Raw genomic sequence first — 18,214 nt, forward strand, 5'->3', positions numbered from 1 at the left:
TCAGACTTTTAAGATGAATTTTAAACTTGAAGGTAAAATTTTCCACAGTGATTAAATCCCACTTCAAATATTGTTGATGCTTTAATGCCAGTTTAGATGAAAATCAAATAAACTGGGAATAAATTATAGAAGGGGTGTAAGGTTTGGTCTTGCATTTTTTTCCATTCAGGAGGAAAGCGCTGTTTCCCCCCCTTCCCTGATGGTGTGTTCCGCCGTGAGCAGCCCTTCGTGGTAGAATTTGCTGTGGCTGACGGAAAGCCCACAGTGGGGGGAGCCAGCCTTTCACCTCTAACCGAACCCGAGTTGGGAGAACAGGGCTCTATTTAGTTCTCTCTCTCCATGGTAAAAGTTAAGCAAATAAGTTGTCTATCATATTAGTTTCTCTGTGGCCTAGAGTTTTGGGATGTGACACTCTGATGCAATTAGAAATATTCGTTCTGTACAAAATATTTTCATGGCAGAGCCCCGTATTATAATACACAAGCCTACCTCAGTCAGAGTTGGGCCAGATCTTTTCTAAGCTCCTTTTTCTCCCTTTCATTTCTAACTCTTATATTCAAGGCCTCTGGGTTTCCATTTTTGGAATTCTAAAATAACAATCCTAAATTGTTAGGATGAATGAGTCCCTGAAAGAAAATGAACTGTACAAATCCAAGCTGTTTCAAGAATAATACTAAAGTGTGGAGAGAGTGTAAACTTGAAGTAAATCTGAAACTAGTTCATCTGGGTCAAAAAAAACCCCCCAAAAACCTCTCTACTACCATTGGCATTAAATTATCTTCCTTATTTGAGTAACCAGTTTTCTATTTAGAAATGACTGTTTGAAAGATGCAGTTTCAACGAGAGGTAGCTGTTCCGTGATAGGCCCTCTTTCTGACCTGCAGTTCCCCTCTGAGTCAGGACATTCCTGATTTAGTACATTCAGCCAAGGTGGGTTCCTCTTACTAACATGACCACTTCTTTTGGGAGGAGAAAGAAAGCATTAATACAAAGAATCTCTTTCCTTCTATTTTAGCCAGATTTAGAATAGAAGCCCTTAAAAAAATCACCTGTCATTATTGTTAGTACTGGTAGAGGTGAAGAAAGGATAAGGCCAATGTCCTATAAATTCCATTTAGCAACTGCTCTTCCTAGTTGATGACCAAGGACATGACCAGCCAACCTCTTTACCCTGGCAAACTTGCCACTGGGCCATAGGTCCCCCCCCTTGAGGACTCTTTGGCCCCTAAGGCCTCCCTGTGTATAGACCCATCACCCTGATCTCTTCCCAGCACCCTCCCAGCCTTTCCAGCCCCTTGTAGCAGAAGTAGCAAATAGATGGCCTCGAGGACCACTTCTCTTCCTAGCCAAAGCTATCCTCGCTCTGTCTGCGCTTTAGGACCTGGGCATCACCCTTGTCTTGGGTCACGTTTTCTCCTCTCCGGAGGCAGGGTAAAGAGGTAGGGGAAGCCTGGAGCACCCCCTGGAGGCTAGAGTGCCCCCCACATTTTGAGTGGTCAGCCTGGGTGGTACTGTTCTACCTTTTGGGTTGCAAGTATACATTATACAGTGACCTGCCAAACTGACTTCCATGGGCAAAATTTAGTTTTTCATCTTCTGCCCAATAGTATTTCAGCTGGTGATTTGATTTTGAGATACCGTGTCCTGGTTGTGCCACCAGTGGCTGCCATTGCTGGAAGAGGCAGTGGAAGAGGGGGCAGGGGAGGGAGGAAACTTTTTGTGGGATGATATCATGGAGCTGGGCCTAGCAGAAGCAAACCTCCAAATCACCCACCTCCCCTCCCCATTCTATGAAGTTACTAGATAATATAAACACTCTAGTTCATATAAGACCCCAGCAGTGTAAGAATGCCCCCAATAAAGCCCTTTCCTATAAAGTATAACCCCCATGTCCAGTCAGTCCCTCTTTTCCACAGAGAAATTTAAGTCCCTTTATAAGTGTAAAACCACCATTTTCATCTCTTCCTGCTTTTACCCTAGCCAGAAGGGCTTTGTTTGGGGGTCTAAAGGAAGCTACAACCTCAGGGCCCCTTAAGCTGGAGCTTTGGCATCTTTGGAGCTGGGTTTCTCCATTGTTGAATCTATCTTGTGTCATATATTCCACATTCCAGGGAGCAGTAAGAGCATAAAATACCATAACACAGGCCCATCCAAACAAAATTTAGCAACATTTCACTTCCCAGAGCCAGTGTGAACACTGCAGCTTCTTGTCATCGAAGCACCAATCTCACATACAGCCAGCCTTTCCCCCTGAGAAAGCAGCATTCTACAAGCCCAATACTTGATCTGGGGCACAACCTAGACCCATGTTGCTCTTGTCAGCTCGAGTCCATAGCAGAGATTTAGGGTCATCCAAGGTAAACAAAATGGAAGAGAGGCCTACAGAGCATGGCCTCATGGTTTTAACTTCTTCATGGTATCAATTCTGTTGTCTAATTTAAAACCCAGGTGGGAGACATTCTATCAATAACTCTAATTCCTGTCTCCTGGGAGAAATTCCACTGCCTTTGCAGGTGACCTCTCAGAAGTTTCAGATACCACTCTTTACTAATGCTATTTATACCTTTTCAAAGTTGGGCCAGTTTTTTTTAAGCTCCTTTTCCTCCCTTTAATTTCTAACTCTTGTATTCAAGACCTCTAGGTTTCCATTTTCAGAATTCTGAAGTGATCGTCTCATGTCCCTGCGAACCCTGTTTTTCTGCCACCCCATTTGTGAATTGAGAGGGGTCTCTCTGGAGACAGTCTCCGTACCACCTTTTAAAAAAATTTTTATTTTATATTGGAGCATAGTTGATTAACAGTGTTGTGTTAGTTTCAGGTATACAGCAGAGTGACTCAGTTATACATATACATGCATCTATTCTTTTTCAAATTCTTTTCCCATTTAGGCTGTTACAGAGTATTGATCAGAGTTCCCTGGGCTATATGGTAGGTCCTTATTGGTTATCCATTTTAAATATAGCAGTGTGTACATGTCAATCCCAAACTCCCAATCCACACCATCTTTCAAGTTAAGTGCCTATCATTTTTTATAGGAACTCACCAACAAAATTCCTGGGCTTGCATCCCCCAAAGTTTCCAGCTCTAGAATTCCAAATACTTGATATAACCTCATTTACTCTTATGATTAAGAGAGGTGTTTTCTTCCCTCGCCTCTTTTCCCACTGTAGCAAGACCTGGCTCTAGTTTTGTAGGTTATTATTTCACTCTGGTATTACCCAGCCATCTTCATGCAGGGTCATCAAGATTTGAATCTCGCTCTTGGGCTGGTCCTGTTCCAATACCAATGTAATTATAACCCTATTTGTTGGATCTGACAGTCTTTTCCCATAGTCCATGTCATGATAAGTTCAAAGGCTTTTTTCTTGAGCTGATTATGTTACCCCAAGTTTCTAGCTCTAAATCATGAAAAACAGAGTGGGTTTTTTTGTCCACACACCAATTCCTGAAGCCTCTCTTCTGCTGACTGTAGGTTTTTCCCACTGCTTGGGAGAAATCTGATTCCTGGAGCCAGATGTTCCAGGAACTAGTTTTATCAGTTCCTAATTTGGCTCTTGCGTTATTTATTGTACAGAAGATGATATTGGCCGTATAGGGAGGACTTCTTTAATTGTTAATTGATGAATTCTCCTACTTCATGGTTGATCTTACGTCCTGGGGCCCTGAAATATATCACCAGGGTGATAGTCAGTCCTTTGGTCCTTACTGAGAAACAGGACAAGTAAGGAAAGAATAAGCCGGAATAATCAACATATCCCCCCACCACCATGATTAATCTCCAATCTAAAACCCTGAATACTACCACTGTTACTCATCGTCATAAACCTTTTAGTTCTATTTGATTTCTGAAACTATGTGAATTTATTAGTGTGATGAAAACAAAAGTTACTTTAAATAAATAAAATCTTGAATACTGCCACTATGACAATTGTGAAGAGATCTTTCCCTATACCTACTGATACCAGATTCTATCCCAGAACAGAAGCCTTGCTTTCTCCATGTAGGACTTTGCCCAGGACAAATGCAGCTATTCTTGCCACTTGAGATTCAGAATGAACCTACCCTGAAATCTCAGCCCCTGTATGTGGTATGCTCACCCAGATGTTGGCTGTACCAGATGTTTGTCATATTTCCCATGAGTTATGTGGAGAGCCTGTTTCCATACCAGAGTCCTGCTGCCATTCTTGATTCCCAAAACATAAATGCACAGGGGATTCTCCAAGCCAACAGACTTGAACACAATTTAGGTCTCCAGCTCCACACTCCTTTCTGATCTCTTAGCTTAATAAGCTAGGTTGGACCAGTTGTAGCTCCCAGAAACTCTTGTGCCTTTTTTCCCCAAGGCTCAGAGCACCAAAAGTCCAGGCCACCCATTTCAAGCTTCTTCTCCTGGCCCTGGCCCTGCTCAGCCTTTATGGGCAGAAGGAGCCAAACCAGCTGCTTGGAGGGAAGAATGAAGGAGAACCTCAAGGAAGAGAACTTTAATTCCTTTTAATTCTGCCAGCCTTCACAGCTTGATGATGGCTGCATTGTGCCCTTCTGAGGACTCGGGATGAAATCTAATGAGTTGTTCATCTGTTCTGGTAGTGTTCTAAACCTGTTGTGCATATACATTCACAAGGAGTGGACATTCTCCTTTTTTTTTTTGTCCAAAAATGCTTTGTGATCTTGAGTTGAGCTTATGTTTTAGTTCCTGTTATATGCGTATTAATATGTATATGGAACTACTGATCAATTTTACTTTTGTTAATATTTTGTACTTGTGTAATTGCTGTCTTTTTACCCAGGCCATAGTAGAGGTGGCACTGGGCAGTAGTCATGGTGATAGTAGTGGCAGTTTTCATTTTGCCCTCTCTTGGGTGTTCCCTTCTTTCTAAGTGGGCCAGGGGCAAAAAAATATTTGAGAATCACTGGCTTAGATGTTAGAGTATGACAACATTTGTCCTTGTGTAATTTTAGATTGCCAGGGCTGTATTATCCAAACATGGTAAATGTACAGTATAAACAGGGCAGTCTCCTTCCAGTTTGGTAATAGGCCAGGGGTGACTTCCTTCGTGTGTAAATGCATGGTTTTGAAGTTCTTAGCACGTCTACTGACCTGTTAGTCAACCGTAAGATAATTTTTTTCTCCAAGTATCTTGGAGGAGATGAGATATAATAGCTGTTTTATCAATTTATTTTTAAAACATATTGCTACATTTACTTCATTTCTCTGTGTATAGATTTTTTTTTCCAAGTTATTGGGAAGTAAGTTGCAGGCATTATGACATTTCACCCCCCAGATACTTTAGTGTGCGTCTCCAAAGGACATTCTTCTACATAGTCAAGAAAATTAACTTTTATTCAGTAATATTCCCCAGCTGTCTTTTATAACTGATATTGACATTGTTATTGATATAGGATTTGATTAAGAATCACACATTATGTTTATTGTTATGCCTCTTTTATCTTCAATCTATAACAATCTGCCTACCTTGCCCCCTCCCCCCAATAACATTGACCTTTTTTAAGAAATGAAATTGAGTTATTTGTAGTGAGGTGGATGGACCTAGAGTCTGTTACACAGAGTGAAGTAAGTCAGAAAGAGAAAAACAAATACCGTATGCTAACGCATATATATGGAATCTAAAAAAAAAAGGTACTGATGAACCTAGTTGCAGGGCAGGAATAAAGAGGTAGACATAGAGAATGGACTTGAGGACATGGGGTGGGAGGGCAAAGCTGGGGCGAAGTGAGAGTAGCATCGACATATATACACTACCGAATGTAAAATAGTTGGCTGGTGGGAAGCAGCAGCATAGCACAGGGAGATCTGCTCATGCTTTGCGATGACCTAGAGGGGGGTAGGATAGGGAGGATGGGAGGGGAGGCTCAAGAGGGAGGGGATATGGGGACATATGTATGCCTATGCCTGATTCGCTTTGTTGTGCAACAGAAACTAACACAGTATTGTGAAGCAATTATACTCCAATACAGATTTAAAAAAAAAAAACACTGACTTTTTTTGCAGGGTCCTGGCCAGTTGTTTTGTAGTTGTTGACTTTTTTAGGGTACATTTCTAAAGGATATGTAGAAATGCAAACAACATACAGAAATGCTGACCTTAGGCCTGGAAATTCCCTATGTTTTGGGTTTTCTCACCTCTCATATCCATGTTATTATGTTGACCTCGAAACACTGGTAGAAGAACAGAGTGAATCAGATGGAGAGAGTTTGTGCATGTTTACTTAGTTACATGCATGTTTAGTTCCTGGAGAGAACTAAACATGCATATAACTAAGTAAATGAATCCCTCAAAAGGAGAGGGCTTTTGAGGGATTCATTACAATTTTTTAGCAAAGCTTACTAAATAGTTGATTTTACTATTTATGGATGATTTTTTGCTATATTCAATTTTTGAATTTATGTTTACAAAGGTTAGCTGTATCAGATATTAAAGAAAATGGCATAATCCCCCATATCTCCACCAATTCTGCTTTTAGTACTTGTGCCCCTTAACTAAATTTGATAACATTTCAAATTTTTATTTTTGGCAACTGTTGCCAGGCAGAATCAATGTTAACCATCCATTCAAACGGGTTTGAGCATGTCTCTTATTTGGTTTAGAAATCTAAAAGGCATCTCCTTTTCCAGATACTCTTTTTAAGTGCCAGAACCTGTCCACTTATCTCATCTCCCTTAAACCTCTTTGGTTCCCAGACCAGGGTATTATCTCATGTCCTTGTCATTTGCTATAGCAATTGCAAAGAATATTGAGATTAGGAGTATATTTTATGCTTGAAATGAATTTCTAATCTACTCAGGCCTAAAATAAAGACATATTTCTGACCCCTTCTAGTAGTATGGTAGAACTTAAAATAAGCCTCAGCCTGTCTACCCCTTTTTTCTTACTCACTAGCTATCTATGCTTTGTCTCAGAATTTGTCCAAAACAGGCCAGCACTAAGGAAAGGCGGCAGTATGTTGGAAAGTAAGCCTTTTGGTTTTGTTGTGCACAGAACTCAAGGGACACTGCACCTGGTGACGTAAAGCCCTCTGGTCTTTGCCAACTGGGTACCCTGACAAGTTAAGAGTAATCAGGGGAGAAGAGGCCACACCTGCTCCTTCCAGACGGCTTCTGCATTTCTGTTTTGCCAATGTCATTTTTAAGTTCATGTGTCCCTCTGCCCTCTCCTTGAGTTCCACTGACAGCCACAGCCAAAGAGCAGTACAGGCATGTGTCTCGGGCTCCCCTCCACCATCATTCTTGAACTAAACAGTATGTATTCCATACTATGGAGGGAAATGAAGCAGGATGGTAGTGGCCTAAGAGAGGAACAGTGACCCAAAGCTGGTGGCACAGGGAGTAGTAAGCTTAGGAATGGACCTTCCCTTTAGGATTATGGCTCTGGAATCCTGAGAAGTGTCTCAGCCATGACCGTGTACATCCACACCACGTTTGTTCACGAGTGCTGTGAGAGGCTCTGGAGACACGGGCTGGCCACCTGGCCACATAACCTCATGGACATGCCCAAAGTCAACCTTCCATATACGGTAAGAAGATCGTGCTGTCAATCGTGACCACATAAGGTCCTACCCTGAGGTCATGCCTGCACAGCTGATTTGGGAAGGATGAGTCTGTTCCAGATGCAAGTAATGAAACTGAAGAAGGTGGAGAGGAAAACCCCAAAACCAAATCAGAGCGGCGGCACCCGACAGAAGGCAGGCAGAGCCCGTGTGTGATGCAGGAGAAGTAGGATGGTCTTGGTCTCTCTCCCGCGCAGACCGCGGTATAACTGATTGGCAATTTCTTTAACACTCAGCGACTACATAAATGCTGTATGTATTCACAACAAAGGCTGTGGCGAATTGAAATTTTGATGATCACGAAACACCAAAGGAAAGGCTTATTATTAGACAAGGTGGTTTTTGTCTTTCTGAAAAAAATTCCTTTTGACTCAAACTGTCGTGCATCATAACATTCAACAAAAGTGTTTTCCTTTGTTTTGATCCTCTGTGCTGTAATAGTGAAGTTCACTGCCAGCACTGGCATGGGGTAGCTGCCTTGGACAGAATCCACAGGCCTGTACTTGTGGGCAGGAAACAGATTTTGTCAGCAGAGGGAATTATTATTTCTCTTGAATGGACTAGTTTGTCTATTTTTTTTTTTCTCTATTTTGAAACAATTGGGTTATGTCTTTGAAAGACTGCTTCTACACCATCACAAAAGGAAGATTTCCTAAAGTTTGAGAAATCTTAGTATTAACTCAGTGATGCTATTTGACCAGGAGAGGGCTGTTTTTTTTTTAAATAGGAACAATTGAAATAACACATAGCAATCATAAGAGTACAGCTTGATAAATTTTCAAACTATACAAGCCTTTAGATCAAGACCTAGAACTTATCAAAATACAAGGAGACTCCATGTGCCCCCTGAATAGGCACCACCCCCAGACTCAGGAGTAACCTCCATCCTGACTTTAAACACCATAGAGTAATTTTGTTTCCTTTTGAATGTTATTGTAAATGGGCTCATGTAGTGTCTGGCTTTTTTTGTAGTGTCTGGCTTTTATTTATGAGTCCGTGTTGTTAAGTGTGATTGTAATTTCTTCATTCTCATTTCTGTGTAGTATTGAAATTTTGTTTGGGATTACATTGAGCCTATACATAAATTTGGGAAGAATTGATATCTTTACAGTATCAACCTTCCAACCTATGAACATAATATATTCTTCCATTTATTGAGAGTTCTTTGATTTTCCTCATGGTTTTATAGTTTTCAGTTTAGATATCTTGCATGTCTTTTATTAGGTGTGTTCCTAGGTATTTGATGTTATCTGTTGCTATTGTAAATGTATTTTTTGAATGTCACGTTGTTTTAGTTACTGTGTATATAAATCATTCTTTTTATGTACTGGCCTTGTAGCCAATGATCTTGGTAAATTAGCTTATTGATTATTATACTTTGTGGATTCTTTAATATTTTCTGTGTACCCAACCAGGCCATCTGTGAATAATGAGAGTTACATTTTTCTTTCTAATCTTTTTGCCTTCTATTCATTTTTCTTAACTTACTGCATTGGCTAGGATCAGGCTTGATTTTTGATCACTGTGTCAGATAGAAAAATATTCCAAGGAGTTCCCTAGTAAGAAAAGCAACTGTGAAGTTAAGTTGGTTGATCTCTGAACATCGTATCTAAATTTTAGATGGTATTATGATGGTCTGCAAAGCAGCACATTGTACTTTGTAATGCATGCCCACAGGTATGGACTTGTATCTTGTCAGCCAGCCACCCTTGTCTTTCCTACCCCTGACAAGCAGAGACTCTCATATATTTGTGCATGAATCCTTAACAGAGGTCTTATAGTCAAATAGGGGTCCAGACAGCTCACTCAAAGTGTTCTTGCCTCAGAGGTGGCATTAAGAGGGAATGTCAAGAAGCAGTTTCAGGAGGGGTGGGGCATTTGGGGTGCGAGATGGTATCCATGGCAACAGTGTGGCATCTGGCTGGTCAGTGACTGGCTGTAGAAGATGCCAGGCCTTCCAAAGTGCCTGCAGCTATCTGAATGAGAAGATTTTGATCAGCAGGATATAGAAGGGAGAATGAGATCTTCTAGATGGAATACTAGGATGGGAGGCAAAGACTGTAAGAAGTAGAGGCCACTGGAGTCAAGAGATGTTAGTTGCCAGTAGGAGTGAGGCAGGGATCCTGGGTATTTTGGTGGCCTAGAGATGGGGAAGGTGTAAGCCCTTGAGTGGATTCAGGTGTATCAGGTGTGCCTCCAGCTGGCGAGTGCAGAGTAAACATGAGGACACAGACCCTGATAATTGGCAAATAGTATTCCTTCATCTTCTTCTCTGGTGTTGTCTTCTTTCTCGACCTCTTTCTGTATTTCTTTTAATCCCTTTTTGATTTAGTCTTTTTCTCTCAGATTCCCTCTGGGAAGCAATATGATGGAATGACTAACAACTGTTTAGGACAGTATCCTGATCACTTACAGCTATGAGACTGTGGCAGATTACTTACCTTTTGAGCCTTGATGTTCTCATCTCTAAAATGGAGATAGTGAAAGTAGCTTTCTCACTGGGTTGGGAAGATTGAATAAAATAATGTATATAAACAAACTGGCCAAAGCCAACGATAAGGGGTCTGTCTGGCTGCCTCTCTTTTGGTCTACCTGGTTCTTTTCCAGAGGTGTTAGTTCTTATCCATTATTCCTTTGTTCTAGAACACTTTCTCTAAACCAGATGTAATGTGGTATTTTTGTTGTTTTCATTGAAAAAAAGGTCTATGTCCTCTATTTTTTTTTAAAGGTTTTTTTTTTTTTAATTTTTATTTATTTTATTTTTATTTTTGGGTGAGTTGGGTCTTCGTTTCTGTGAGAGGGCTTTCTCCAGTTCCAGCGAGCGGGGTCCACTCTTCATCGCGGTGCGCGGGCCTCTCACCGTCGCAGCCTCTCTTGTTGTGGAGCACAGGCTCCAGACGCGCAGGCTCAGTAGTCGTGGCTCACGGGCCTAGCCGCTCCGCGGCATGCGGGATCCTCCCAGACCAGGGCTCGAACCCGTGTCCCCTGCACTGGCAGGCAGACTCCCAACCACTGCGCCACCAGGGAAGCCCTGTCCTCTATTTTTGATGTACAAAGTGGGTGAGTGCAGTATCTCCCATTGCTGTCAATGTGGTAGATCACTGAAATGACAGTGGGGGGCTCTTGCCTCCTTTCCCCTCCAATATCAGAAGCTCCAAGTCCTTGAGCAATTTCTTTAACTCCTCTAGGCCTCAGGGTCCTTATCTATAAATGTAAGGGCCTGAATTAAGTGGATCATGAGGCCCTAGTCCAACTCTAATTACATCTGTGGGAAGATGCTGAAAGTCAGACCTCTCACTAAATTATGCATGCCCTGAAGAAAGGACTGCCATGTCTGTTTTGTTTACCGTCATATCCCCAACACCTTCAGGATGCCTGACCCATGGAAGATGTTCAATGAATGAATGATTGGATGAATGAATGAAAGAAATTTTTACAACAAGGAAGGTGGCCCACGTTTGCCAGGAATTGTTCTCAGGGCACTGTTGGCTTTATGGGCTCATCTTCTATAACTGAGCTTAAACTCAAAGTTTCTAATTGTAGAAAATGTTTATCAACTCAAATAGTCAAGTAGCATCTCTTTTCAAACTTCCTAAGGAGTTCATGCTCCTCTTTTAATTGCAATTCATTGCCGTGCTTCATAGTCCTCAGTCTCTGTCATCGTTTAGTAAGTCGCCCATGCGAAGGTAAATACTCTGTTTTTGAAAGCACAGTGTATAATTACACAACATTATAGCACCATCTGCAAGGTGCTGTGCCATTTTCTTAACTTCTGAAGGCAGCATCACCTATCTCATTTTACAAAGAGGGAACAGGCTGAAAGCAAGGAGCATTCCTTGGACTTCTAAGTTCCTGCTTAAAATACACGACTAGCTCTGACTAGTGCGTACCACCGTCAGGCTCCTTCATACATCCTCTGGCCCAGCAGTCCCTTTGGAGACCGAGCCTTCGTCCTAACCCCTCACAGGGCCCCTACTGGCTTTCCTGTCCGTTATCTGTGAAACTTCCAATTCTCGTTCCTGCTCTGTACCACTCTTCTCTCTCTCCCTCCTTCGAATGGTTGATTCCTGAGGGAAAGAATATTTATGACTAACATCGTGTCTAGCCTTGAAGGGTAAATGTGGTCCCTACCTTCAAGGTTAAGAATTAATTGGAAATATAACCCATTCAATCACTTATTATCGTAGTTGATTCAGGCTGCTATAGTACCACAGACTGGGGAGCTAACAAACAACAGAAATTTATTTCTCACTGTTCTGGAGGCTGGAAGTTTGAGATCATGATGCCAGCATGGTTGGGTGAGGGCTCCCCTCCAGGTCACAGACTTGTGTCCTCAGATAGCTGTGCCCTTGTGACCTAATCACCTCCCAAAAGCCCCTCCCCCTAATATCACATAGGGCATTAGGATTTCAACATATGAATTTTGGGGGTCACAAACATTCAGACCGTAGCACTCATCAGCTATTTCTTGAACTCCTCCTTTGGTTAGAGAACATAAGATTCCAGGTATAGGACAGTTTGGTGTGGTAGAAGACACCATACAATCAAGAGCCAAAATGGTGTAGTACACACTAAGAGTACTGTGTAGATTTGAGGGAATCAGGACATCCAGTTAGCCAAAAGCTTAGATTCTCTTTCAAAATGGGTATATACTATTCCTGAAGACATTATGAAAGTTTGCTTCCTGGGAAACTTTGGTTTACCCTCTGTTGTTAGTCCTGTCAGCAGAGCTGGTAACTTTTATAACAATATTGTGAAAATGTCAAAACATTTCTAAAACCTGAAGTGAGAAAATTGAATAATGCCATAACTTGTTTACTCTCCAAACTTCGGTAAAACAGTGATTATAAATGATTTTCTTTAGATAAAGTCAGAAAAGTACTTTCCAGGACATGTAACTTCTGTTTACGCTGGGGCATCATCACCTTCCCTCATTATCTTGCCAAAACTTTTATGGCAGAAGACTGGTAAGAGGAGAAGCAATGACACAGGGGCAGTGCCGAGAACCACCAGAGCATCCACTGCATTGGAGAAATGGTTTTCTGTGTCAAGTCGTCAATTCTCCCTTCTCGTTTACTAACAACATTCTAACAACAACAAGCTTAGCCATTTTCTGTGTCTGAATGTCTGAAAACATTTGATAGCAATTGAGGGTTGGCTGCCATGATGTCACCATCAAAAAATCACAAGAGAGACTCTAATGACTTCTAAATATAATCTGCCAGTTCTGAACTTACTTTGCATGTTCGGGAAAAGCAGTTGGCATTATGTAGGAAAGGAATAATGAAAACCTGCCCTTGCCAGTCAGTCCCTGGCAGGACTTTGCTTTATAAACTTGTCATCTGTGATCTAGTCTTCAGTCTCATTTGTTCACTTCTGAGTCCAGAATTCAGGGGTTGGAGGAGGCACCTGAGAAACCAGTTGGTGGGAAGATTGTTCAGTCTTACCAGACAGGAAAGGGATGATCCTTTAGCTAATTCTCCCTAATAGAATCACTAAGAAAACCAAGCTCCTGGAAGATGGCTTATAAGTAAAGATTGAGTGGAACAGAAAACTTTAGTGGGTCACCAGAGCACTAAGCTCTGTTAGCTATTTAATGAGAATTTGGATCCAGTGGAGAACAGCTGGCAGGAAAGCTTAACTCGTTCCCCTCCCTCTCCTTCCCAGATGCTGGACAGAGAGTAACAATTCTAGCCCGTAGCTAGAAGACAACCCTTACGACGCGGCATCTTTAGAGTTTGCCCTTCTACTTTGGGTAAAACGCCCTCTCTAAAATGAGTTAGTTCCTAGATACGGCAGAAAAGACAAAACTGGTTGGGTTTTGCCACTGCGTGTTAAGTCACCTTGGTTTGAAAAACTCTTACTACTCTGCCCTCTCAGAATCACGTATGGAATGTGCAGTCGACTTCTAAACATAAAGCAACAGCTCTGTATGCTATCAATTTAGGAAAAGTAATTGGCACCATCTGTGAAAGGATTGGTTATGAGAGCCTGCCCTTCGTGGCCGGGTACTAGGACAGGCATGGAGCCGACACGAGCACAGAGGTTTCCAGGCCTCCTCCCGTATGCAGTTAACCTCTCCTCGGTTGTGGTTTGGGCCATCGTTGTATTCCTTTGCTTCTAAAAATTTTGAAATGCCCCTAAAACTGAGTATTTCTTACTCAGAGCTAATATTTAGTTGCTTGAGGAAGGACTTTTCAAAATCATGTATTTTTTTTAAAAGTCACATATTTAATTTGTATATATGCCTCTGTATTTTGCCACAGCAATTTTAAGCCTTTGATAAGCTAATGTGTAATGTCTACCGGTATATTTTTGGTGTTGTTTTGTCCTTTTCAGAAACAAAATTATTCTTATCTGCAATTCTTGGTATTCTATCACACCTGCATTTTTCTTGAAGATTTTTCATCACCTACAGGATCTTTAAGGGCCTCAGAGCTGCTAGGAAGCAGACCCAACACCAAAGAAGTTTGGTGAAAACAGACTTGGCTAATGTAAAGTGTCAGATGATGATTTCTGACTTTAAAGAACTTTTCATTGGTTTTAGATGGTAGGCTCTGTGTTAAGGGTTGGGCTTTCTCTGGCATGTGATTTGACACGAGTTCCAAGAACAATCAGCTAGTATAGGGTTTGCAGAAGGAAGCATTGTGCTCCCTGTTAATCAGCTGTCCTCTGTTCCTCCCTCATCCCTCTTCTGATTTTAGTGGTGCTTCATGCCCCACCTCCAGCCAAGATCAAACGGGAGCTGCACAGCCCCTCCTCCGAGCTGTCGTCCTGTAGCCATGAACAGGCTCTCGGTGCTAATTATGGAGAAAAGTGCCTCTACAACTATTGGTAAGTGGAGCCAGAGGAAGGCTGGCCTGGAAGTGGCCGGCACGCTGATTGCTTTCAGTATTATTCAGCAGATGCTCAGTGTAGCGCACCCCATCTTTCGTGGCAGTGTAATGATCCTCTAGGTGTAGCCAGTCCAAATGCGGCTTTGTCTGCACGTAAAATGCAAAACTGTTAAATCGGCTCTCCGGGGTACTGAGTTCATGGGGTACTGAGCCCTCCTAAGGGAAAGAACCTTGAATGCTGGGATATTTGATCTGTGGCTTCGAGGGAGGGAATATATGCTTCTTCATGTCTATCATATGTTAATGTGAACTTTAAGCACCAAAGAAGTAATCTTCAAATCAGAATATATGAAAAAGTCCCCATGCTTGTGCCCTTTACTTAAGAATATCCAAGCCCCAGGAATGAAGCTTTAATTTTAAATCATTCTTTGCTCTGGAAGATAAACACAGACCTGCCTGAAAGGGGGAGAAGAAGAGTTGTTAAGTGATGTTACAGCAGAAATTTATCTTCAATAAAGATTCTAATTCCTGGGAACCCTGGAATTCTTGGAGAGGGGGCCAGAAAACTCCTCCCAAGGCATACTTTCTCCCCTCATCTATCCACCCCTGCACACGCATACATGGAGAATTCTTTTAGAAAAGGGGAAAAAGGAAACCGGAAGCAGAGGCTAAAATTATCTTTGAGAAGAATCACTAGAAGTGTTAAACAAGTCCCTGTGACGCAGTGTGTTTGTCACTTTTCAGAGGTACAAATATTCCCTCGGGGCTGCCAGCAATTTAACTATGTTAATGCTGTCATTTCCTGGCAACCGTGGGCTGCAAGCTGGACCTGGTGACCATGCTAATGGCTTCATTGCAGCTAAATGGTTCCTTCTCTTTTTCTGTTTACAGTGCCTATGATAGGAAGCCTCCCTCTGGGTTCAAGCCATTAACCCCTCCTACCACCCCACTGTCGCCTACCCATCAGAATTCCCTATTTCCCCCGCCTCAGGCAACTCTGCCCACCTCGGCACATGCCCCTGCAGCTGGCCCAGTACCAGGTGTGGGCCCCACCCCCAGCCCTCATTCACTTCCAGAACCTGGACCACAGCAGCAAACCTTTGCGGTCCCCCGGCCGCCACATCAGCCCCTGCAGATGCCAAAGATGATGCCTGAAAGCCAGTATCCATCAGAACAGAGGTGGGTGCATATCTGGGCTTCCTTTACTGCCTCCTTCCCCCTCCCCTTTACCTCCCAGGGAGAGGGGAAGCAGTTAGTCATATTTACCAGGTACCTATAAAGTTCTCATTCCATTGAGACATCTTGTGAGGTAAGACTACTAATAATATGAATATGACCTGTTTATATATCACCCTGTACCTGAGGTACTGCACATGGGTTATAGACATTACGACATCCTTGTGAAGTAGGTAGGGGGGAGGTAGCTGGTACTCTCCCCATTGCAGAGGCAGAGGAAGAGGGGCCGGCTCAGGATGCACAGTCCGTTGACCATGGCTGAGGGCAGGTTTCCTGGCTCCTCATTGGATGCTGCTTGCTAGAATTGCACTTTGGTTTATGCTACCCATAAATACTTTATTACCATTTTACTTACGTATTAGGGAAGATTGCTGAGTTATAGGAGGTATTATTACTCATCTGATTTTTAACACATTTTTACAGTAGGGGATTACCCAAGGACCTTATTTATAATTTTTCACTTTTGAGATAGAGATCTTGACTTCACTCCAGGTAGTTCTACATTCTTAATAAGGAAATTGAGGCATCAGGAATAACTTGTCCAAAGTCATTCATTCTCAGAAAAACTAAAATGTAAAAGGAATCTACTCTGCAAACACCAAACTTAACCTCTTAGGTCCCAGCCTTCAAAGTCCATTATCTGCAGTATTCTAGAACTTTGGATGCTTGTCACCTTCCTTTATACAGGATATTCTGCGGACCTGTCTTTTTTTTATTTCAAGTCCCTCTGGGATGAGGAGATAACAGAGTGGGTAGTTGTCTGTGGTTACCAAGGGCTGCCAGGTGGTGACTGTTGTTTGTCCTTTCTGTCTTTCTTGCTCTGCATAGGTGGGTGTGGGGGAGGAGGACAGGAGAGGAAGGATGTATGAGTGTTTCTTCCCCTGGCCTGGTCCAACCCAGATGCCTGCTGGTATTTAATTGGAGGTCACTTTCTTTATTTCTAGATGAAATGTAGAAAAGTAAGCACTCTTGTCTGGTTCCAATTCCCTTCCCCCTTTGCTGTGAAAGTCACCATAAAGAACTACATAACTTGTTTGGTTAGTGTTTATTCCCCTGCTGAAGCCAGGGGGCCACAAACGCCAATGATATACGGGGCCTGAGGGGAGAGTGCTGACTGGGGGCTGGCTCAGTGGTGGGCCTTGCTTTCCACAGGGAGCTCATCTGAAGGAGACAGCTACCATGAAGCTTTTGCTAGTTCTTGCCTTGTAATAATAGTCTTGGAGTTTTTCAAAATTTGGAAATTTGGATTTTTATGTAGAAATTTCAGGTTTGTTTGAGGTTTTTTTGTTTTGTTTTGTTTTAAGCTGGCAACTAATTCAAATTTAAAACAGCAGTAACACTTTGCAGACTAAACAAAACCTCTGTGGGCAGAATCACCCTCAGGCCTGCCAGCTTGTGAACTCGAGCCTGGATGCCATTTTTATTTCAATAATTTTTCTGGTTTTATGTTTTTAAACAGTATCTTTCTGATTTTCTACAGGGATTATTAATTGAAGAGGAGGGTTGGGGTGGGGTATATGTTTGGTATTTGAAATAATTAGCAAACTTTACATTTATTACACCATACAGAAAGGAAAATTACTTTGTGTTCCGTCTATTTTATTCCTATTTCCTCCCAATCTCTGTTTCTTATCCAGGGGCCTGTGTAAACAGATGGTGTCAATGGCTAACTACACTGGGGGAGAAATCCCCTAGTTCTGCTGTGGTTATTCATCCCCTTGCAGCCCTGGCAGACAGGGAGCCTTAGTCTCAGTGATGAAGTAGGTTTGCCTCCTCCCAAAAGGAGGACATTTGATCCCTGAAATTTGAGTGTCTGTCCTCAGGTGTCCAAAGGCAGGAGCCAGAAAGTAGGTATTTCTTTTGGGGGGTGATTCCTCCCTGAAATCTGCTTGTCCGCCTTGCACTCACTTCCCCTTCCCCTCTGCCTTTAGGAATGGTGGGTCTGAAATAAAAAGACCTCACACACACGGAAGTGATAGAGATCCTTGAGAAAATTGGGGTGAAGGGCAGGCGCCTAGAGAGGTAAAATACAAGCAACACTGGGTGCTTAGGCTTCTACCCCAGACCACTGTAGTCTCCAAGCTGAGGGTACACAGGAGTCCCCGTGGGGGGCTATTAATAATGCACATTTCTTGCTCTACCCCAGAGATGGAGTTGTGGTTTTGGGGCAGGACCTGGAAATATTATTGTCACACTTTGAGACATCATGGTGCCACCCTCTCTTCTACCCCCCACGCCTACTCCAACCCATCTTTTTTTTCTTTTTAAGCAGCAAGTACCCAATACTCTGAATTTTGTTCTTATTGCCCTTGTCTGTTATTAATGAGATTTGATATCTGTGATGCAGAATACATCAAAAACATGACAATTGATTTTGCTTGTAGATACTGGATAGCGTGCATAAAATGAGACAAACTAAAATCCCTAGTCTGATTTTGTAAAAGTAATGGGAATTGTAGTCATGTATGATTACAAGCTTAATAATTACATATTCAATAACTTATACCTGCCTGAAAGTGGGGCAGATTACTTTAGTTTGTAACTGTAGCTTGTTCTTTGCTGACTTTTAATTTAAAT

General features: G+C 42.3%; 1 protein-coding gene across 1 annotated transcript in view; it reads left to right on the top strand.

Moving 5' to 3' along the window:
• The window catches only part of ETV5 (ETS variant transcription factor 5), a 56,184-nt gene that overhangs the window by 13,019 nt on the left and 24,951 nt on the right, over positions 1-18,214 (top strand). Inside the window, exons 6-7 of the mRNA XM_082392980.1 lie at positions 14,270-14,399; positions 15,293-15,580. Coding sequence (XP_082249106.1) covers positions 14,270-14,399; positions 15,293-15,580 — 418 coding nt within the window. The remainder of the gene's footprint in view (positions 1-14,269; positions 14,400-15,292; positions 15,581-18,214) is intronic.

The sequence above is a fragment of the Balaenoptera borealis genome (genome assembly GCF_965194805.1).
Source record: "Balaenoptera borealis genome assembly, chromosome: 5".
NCBI lineage: Eukaryota > Metazoa > Chordata > Mammalia > Artiodactyla > Balaenopteridae > Balaenoptera > Balaenoptera borealis.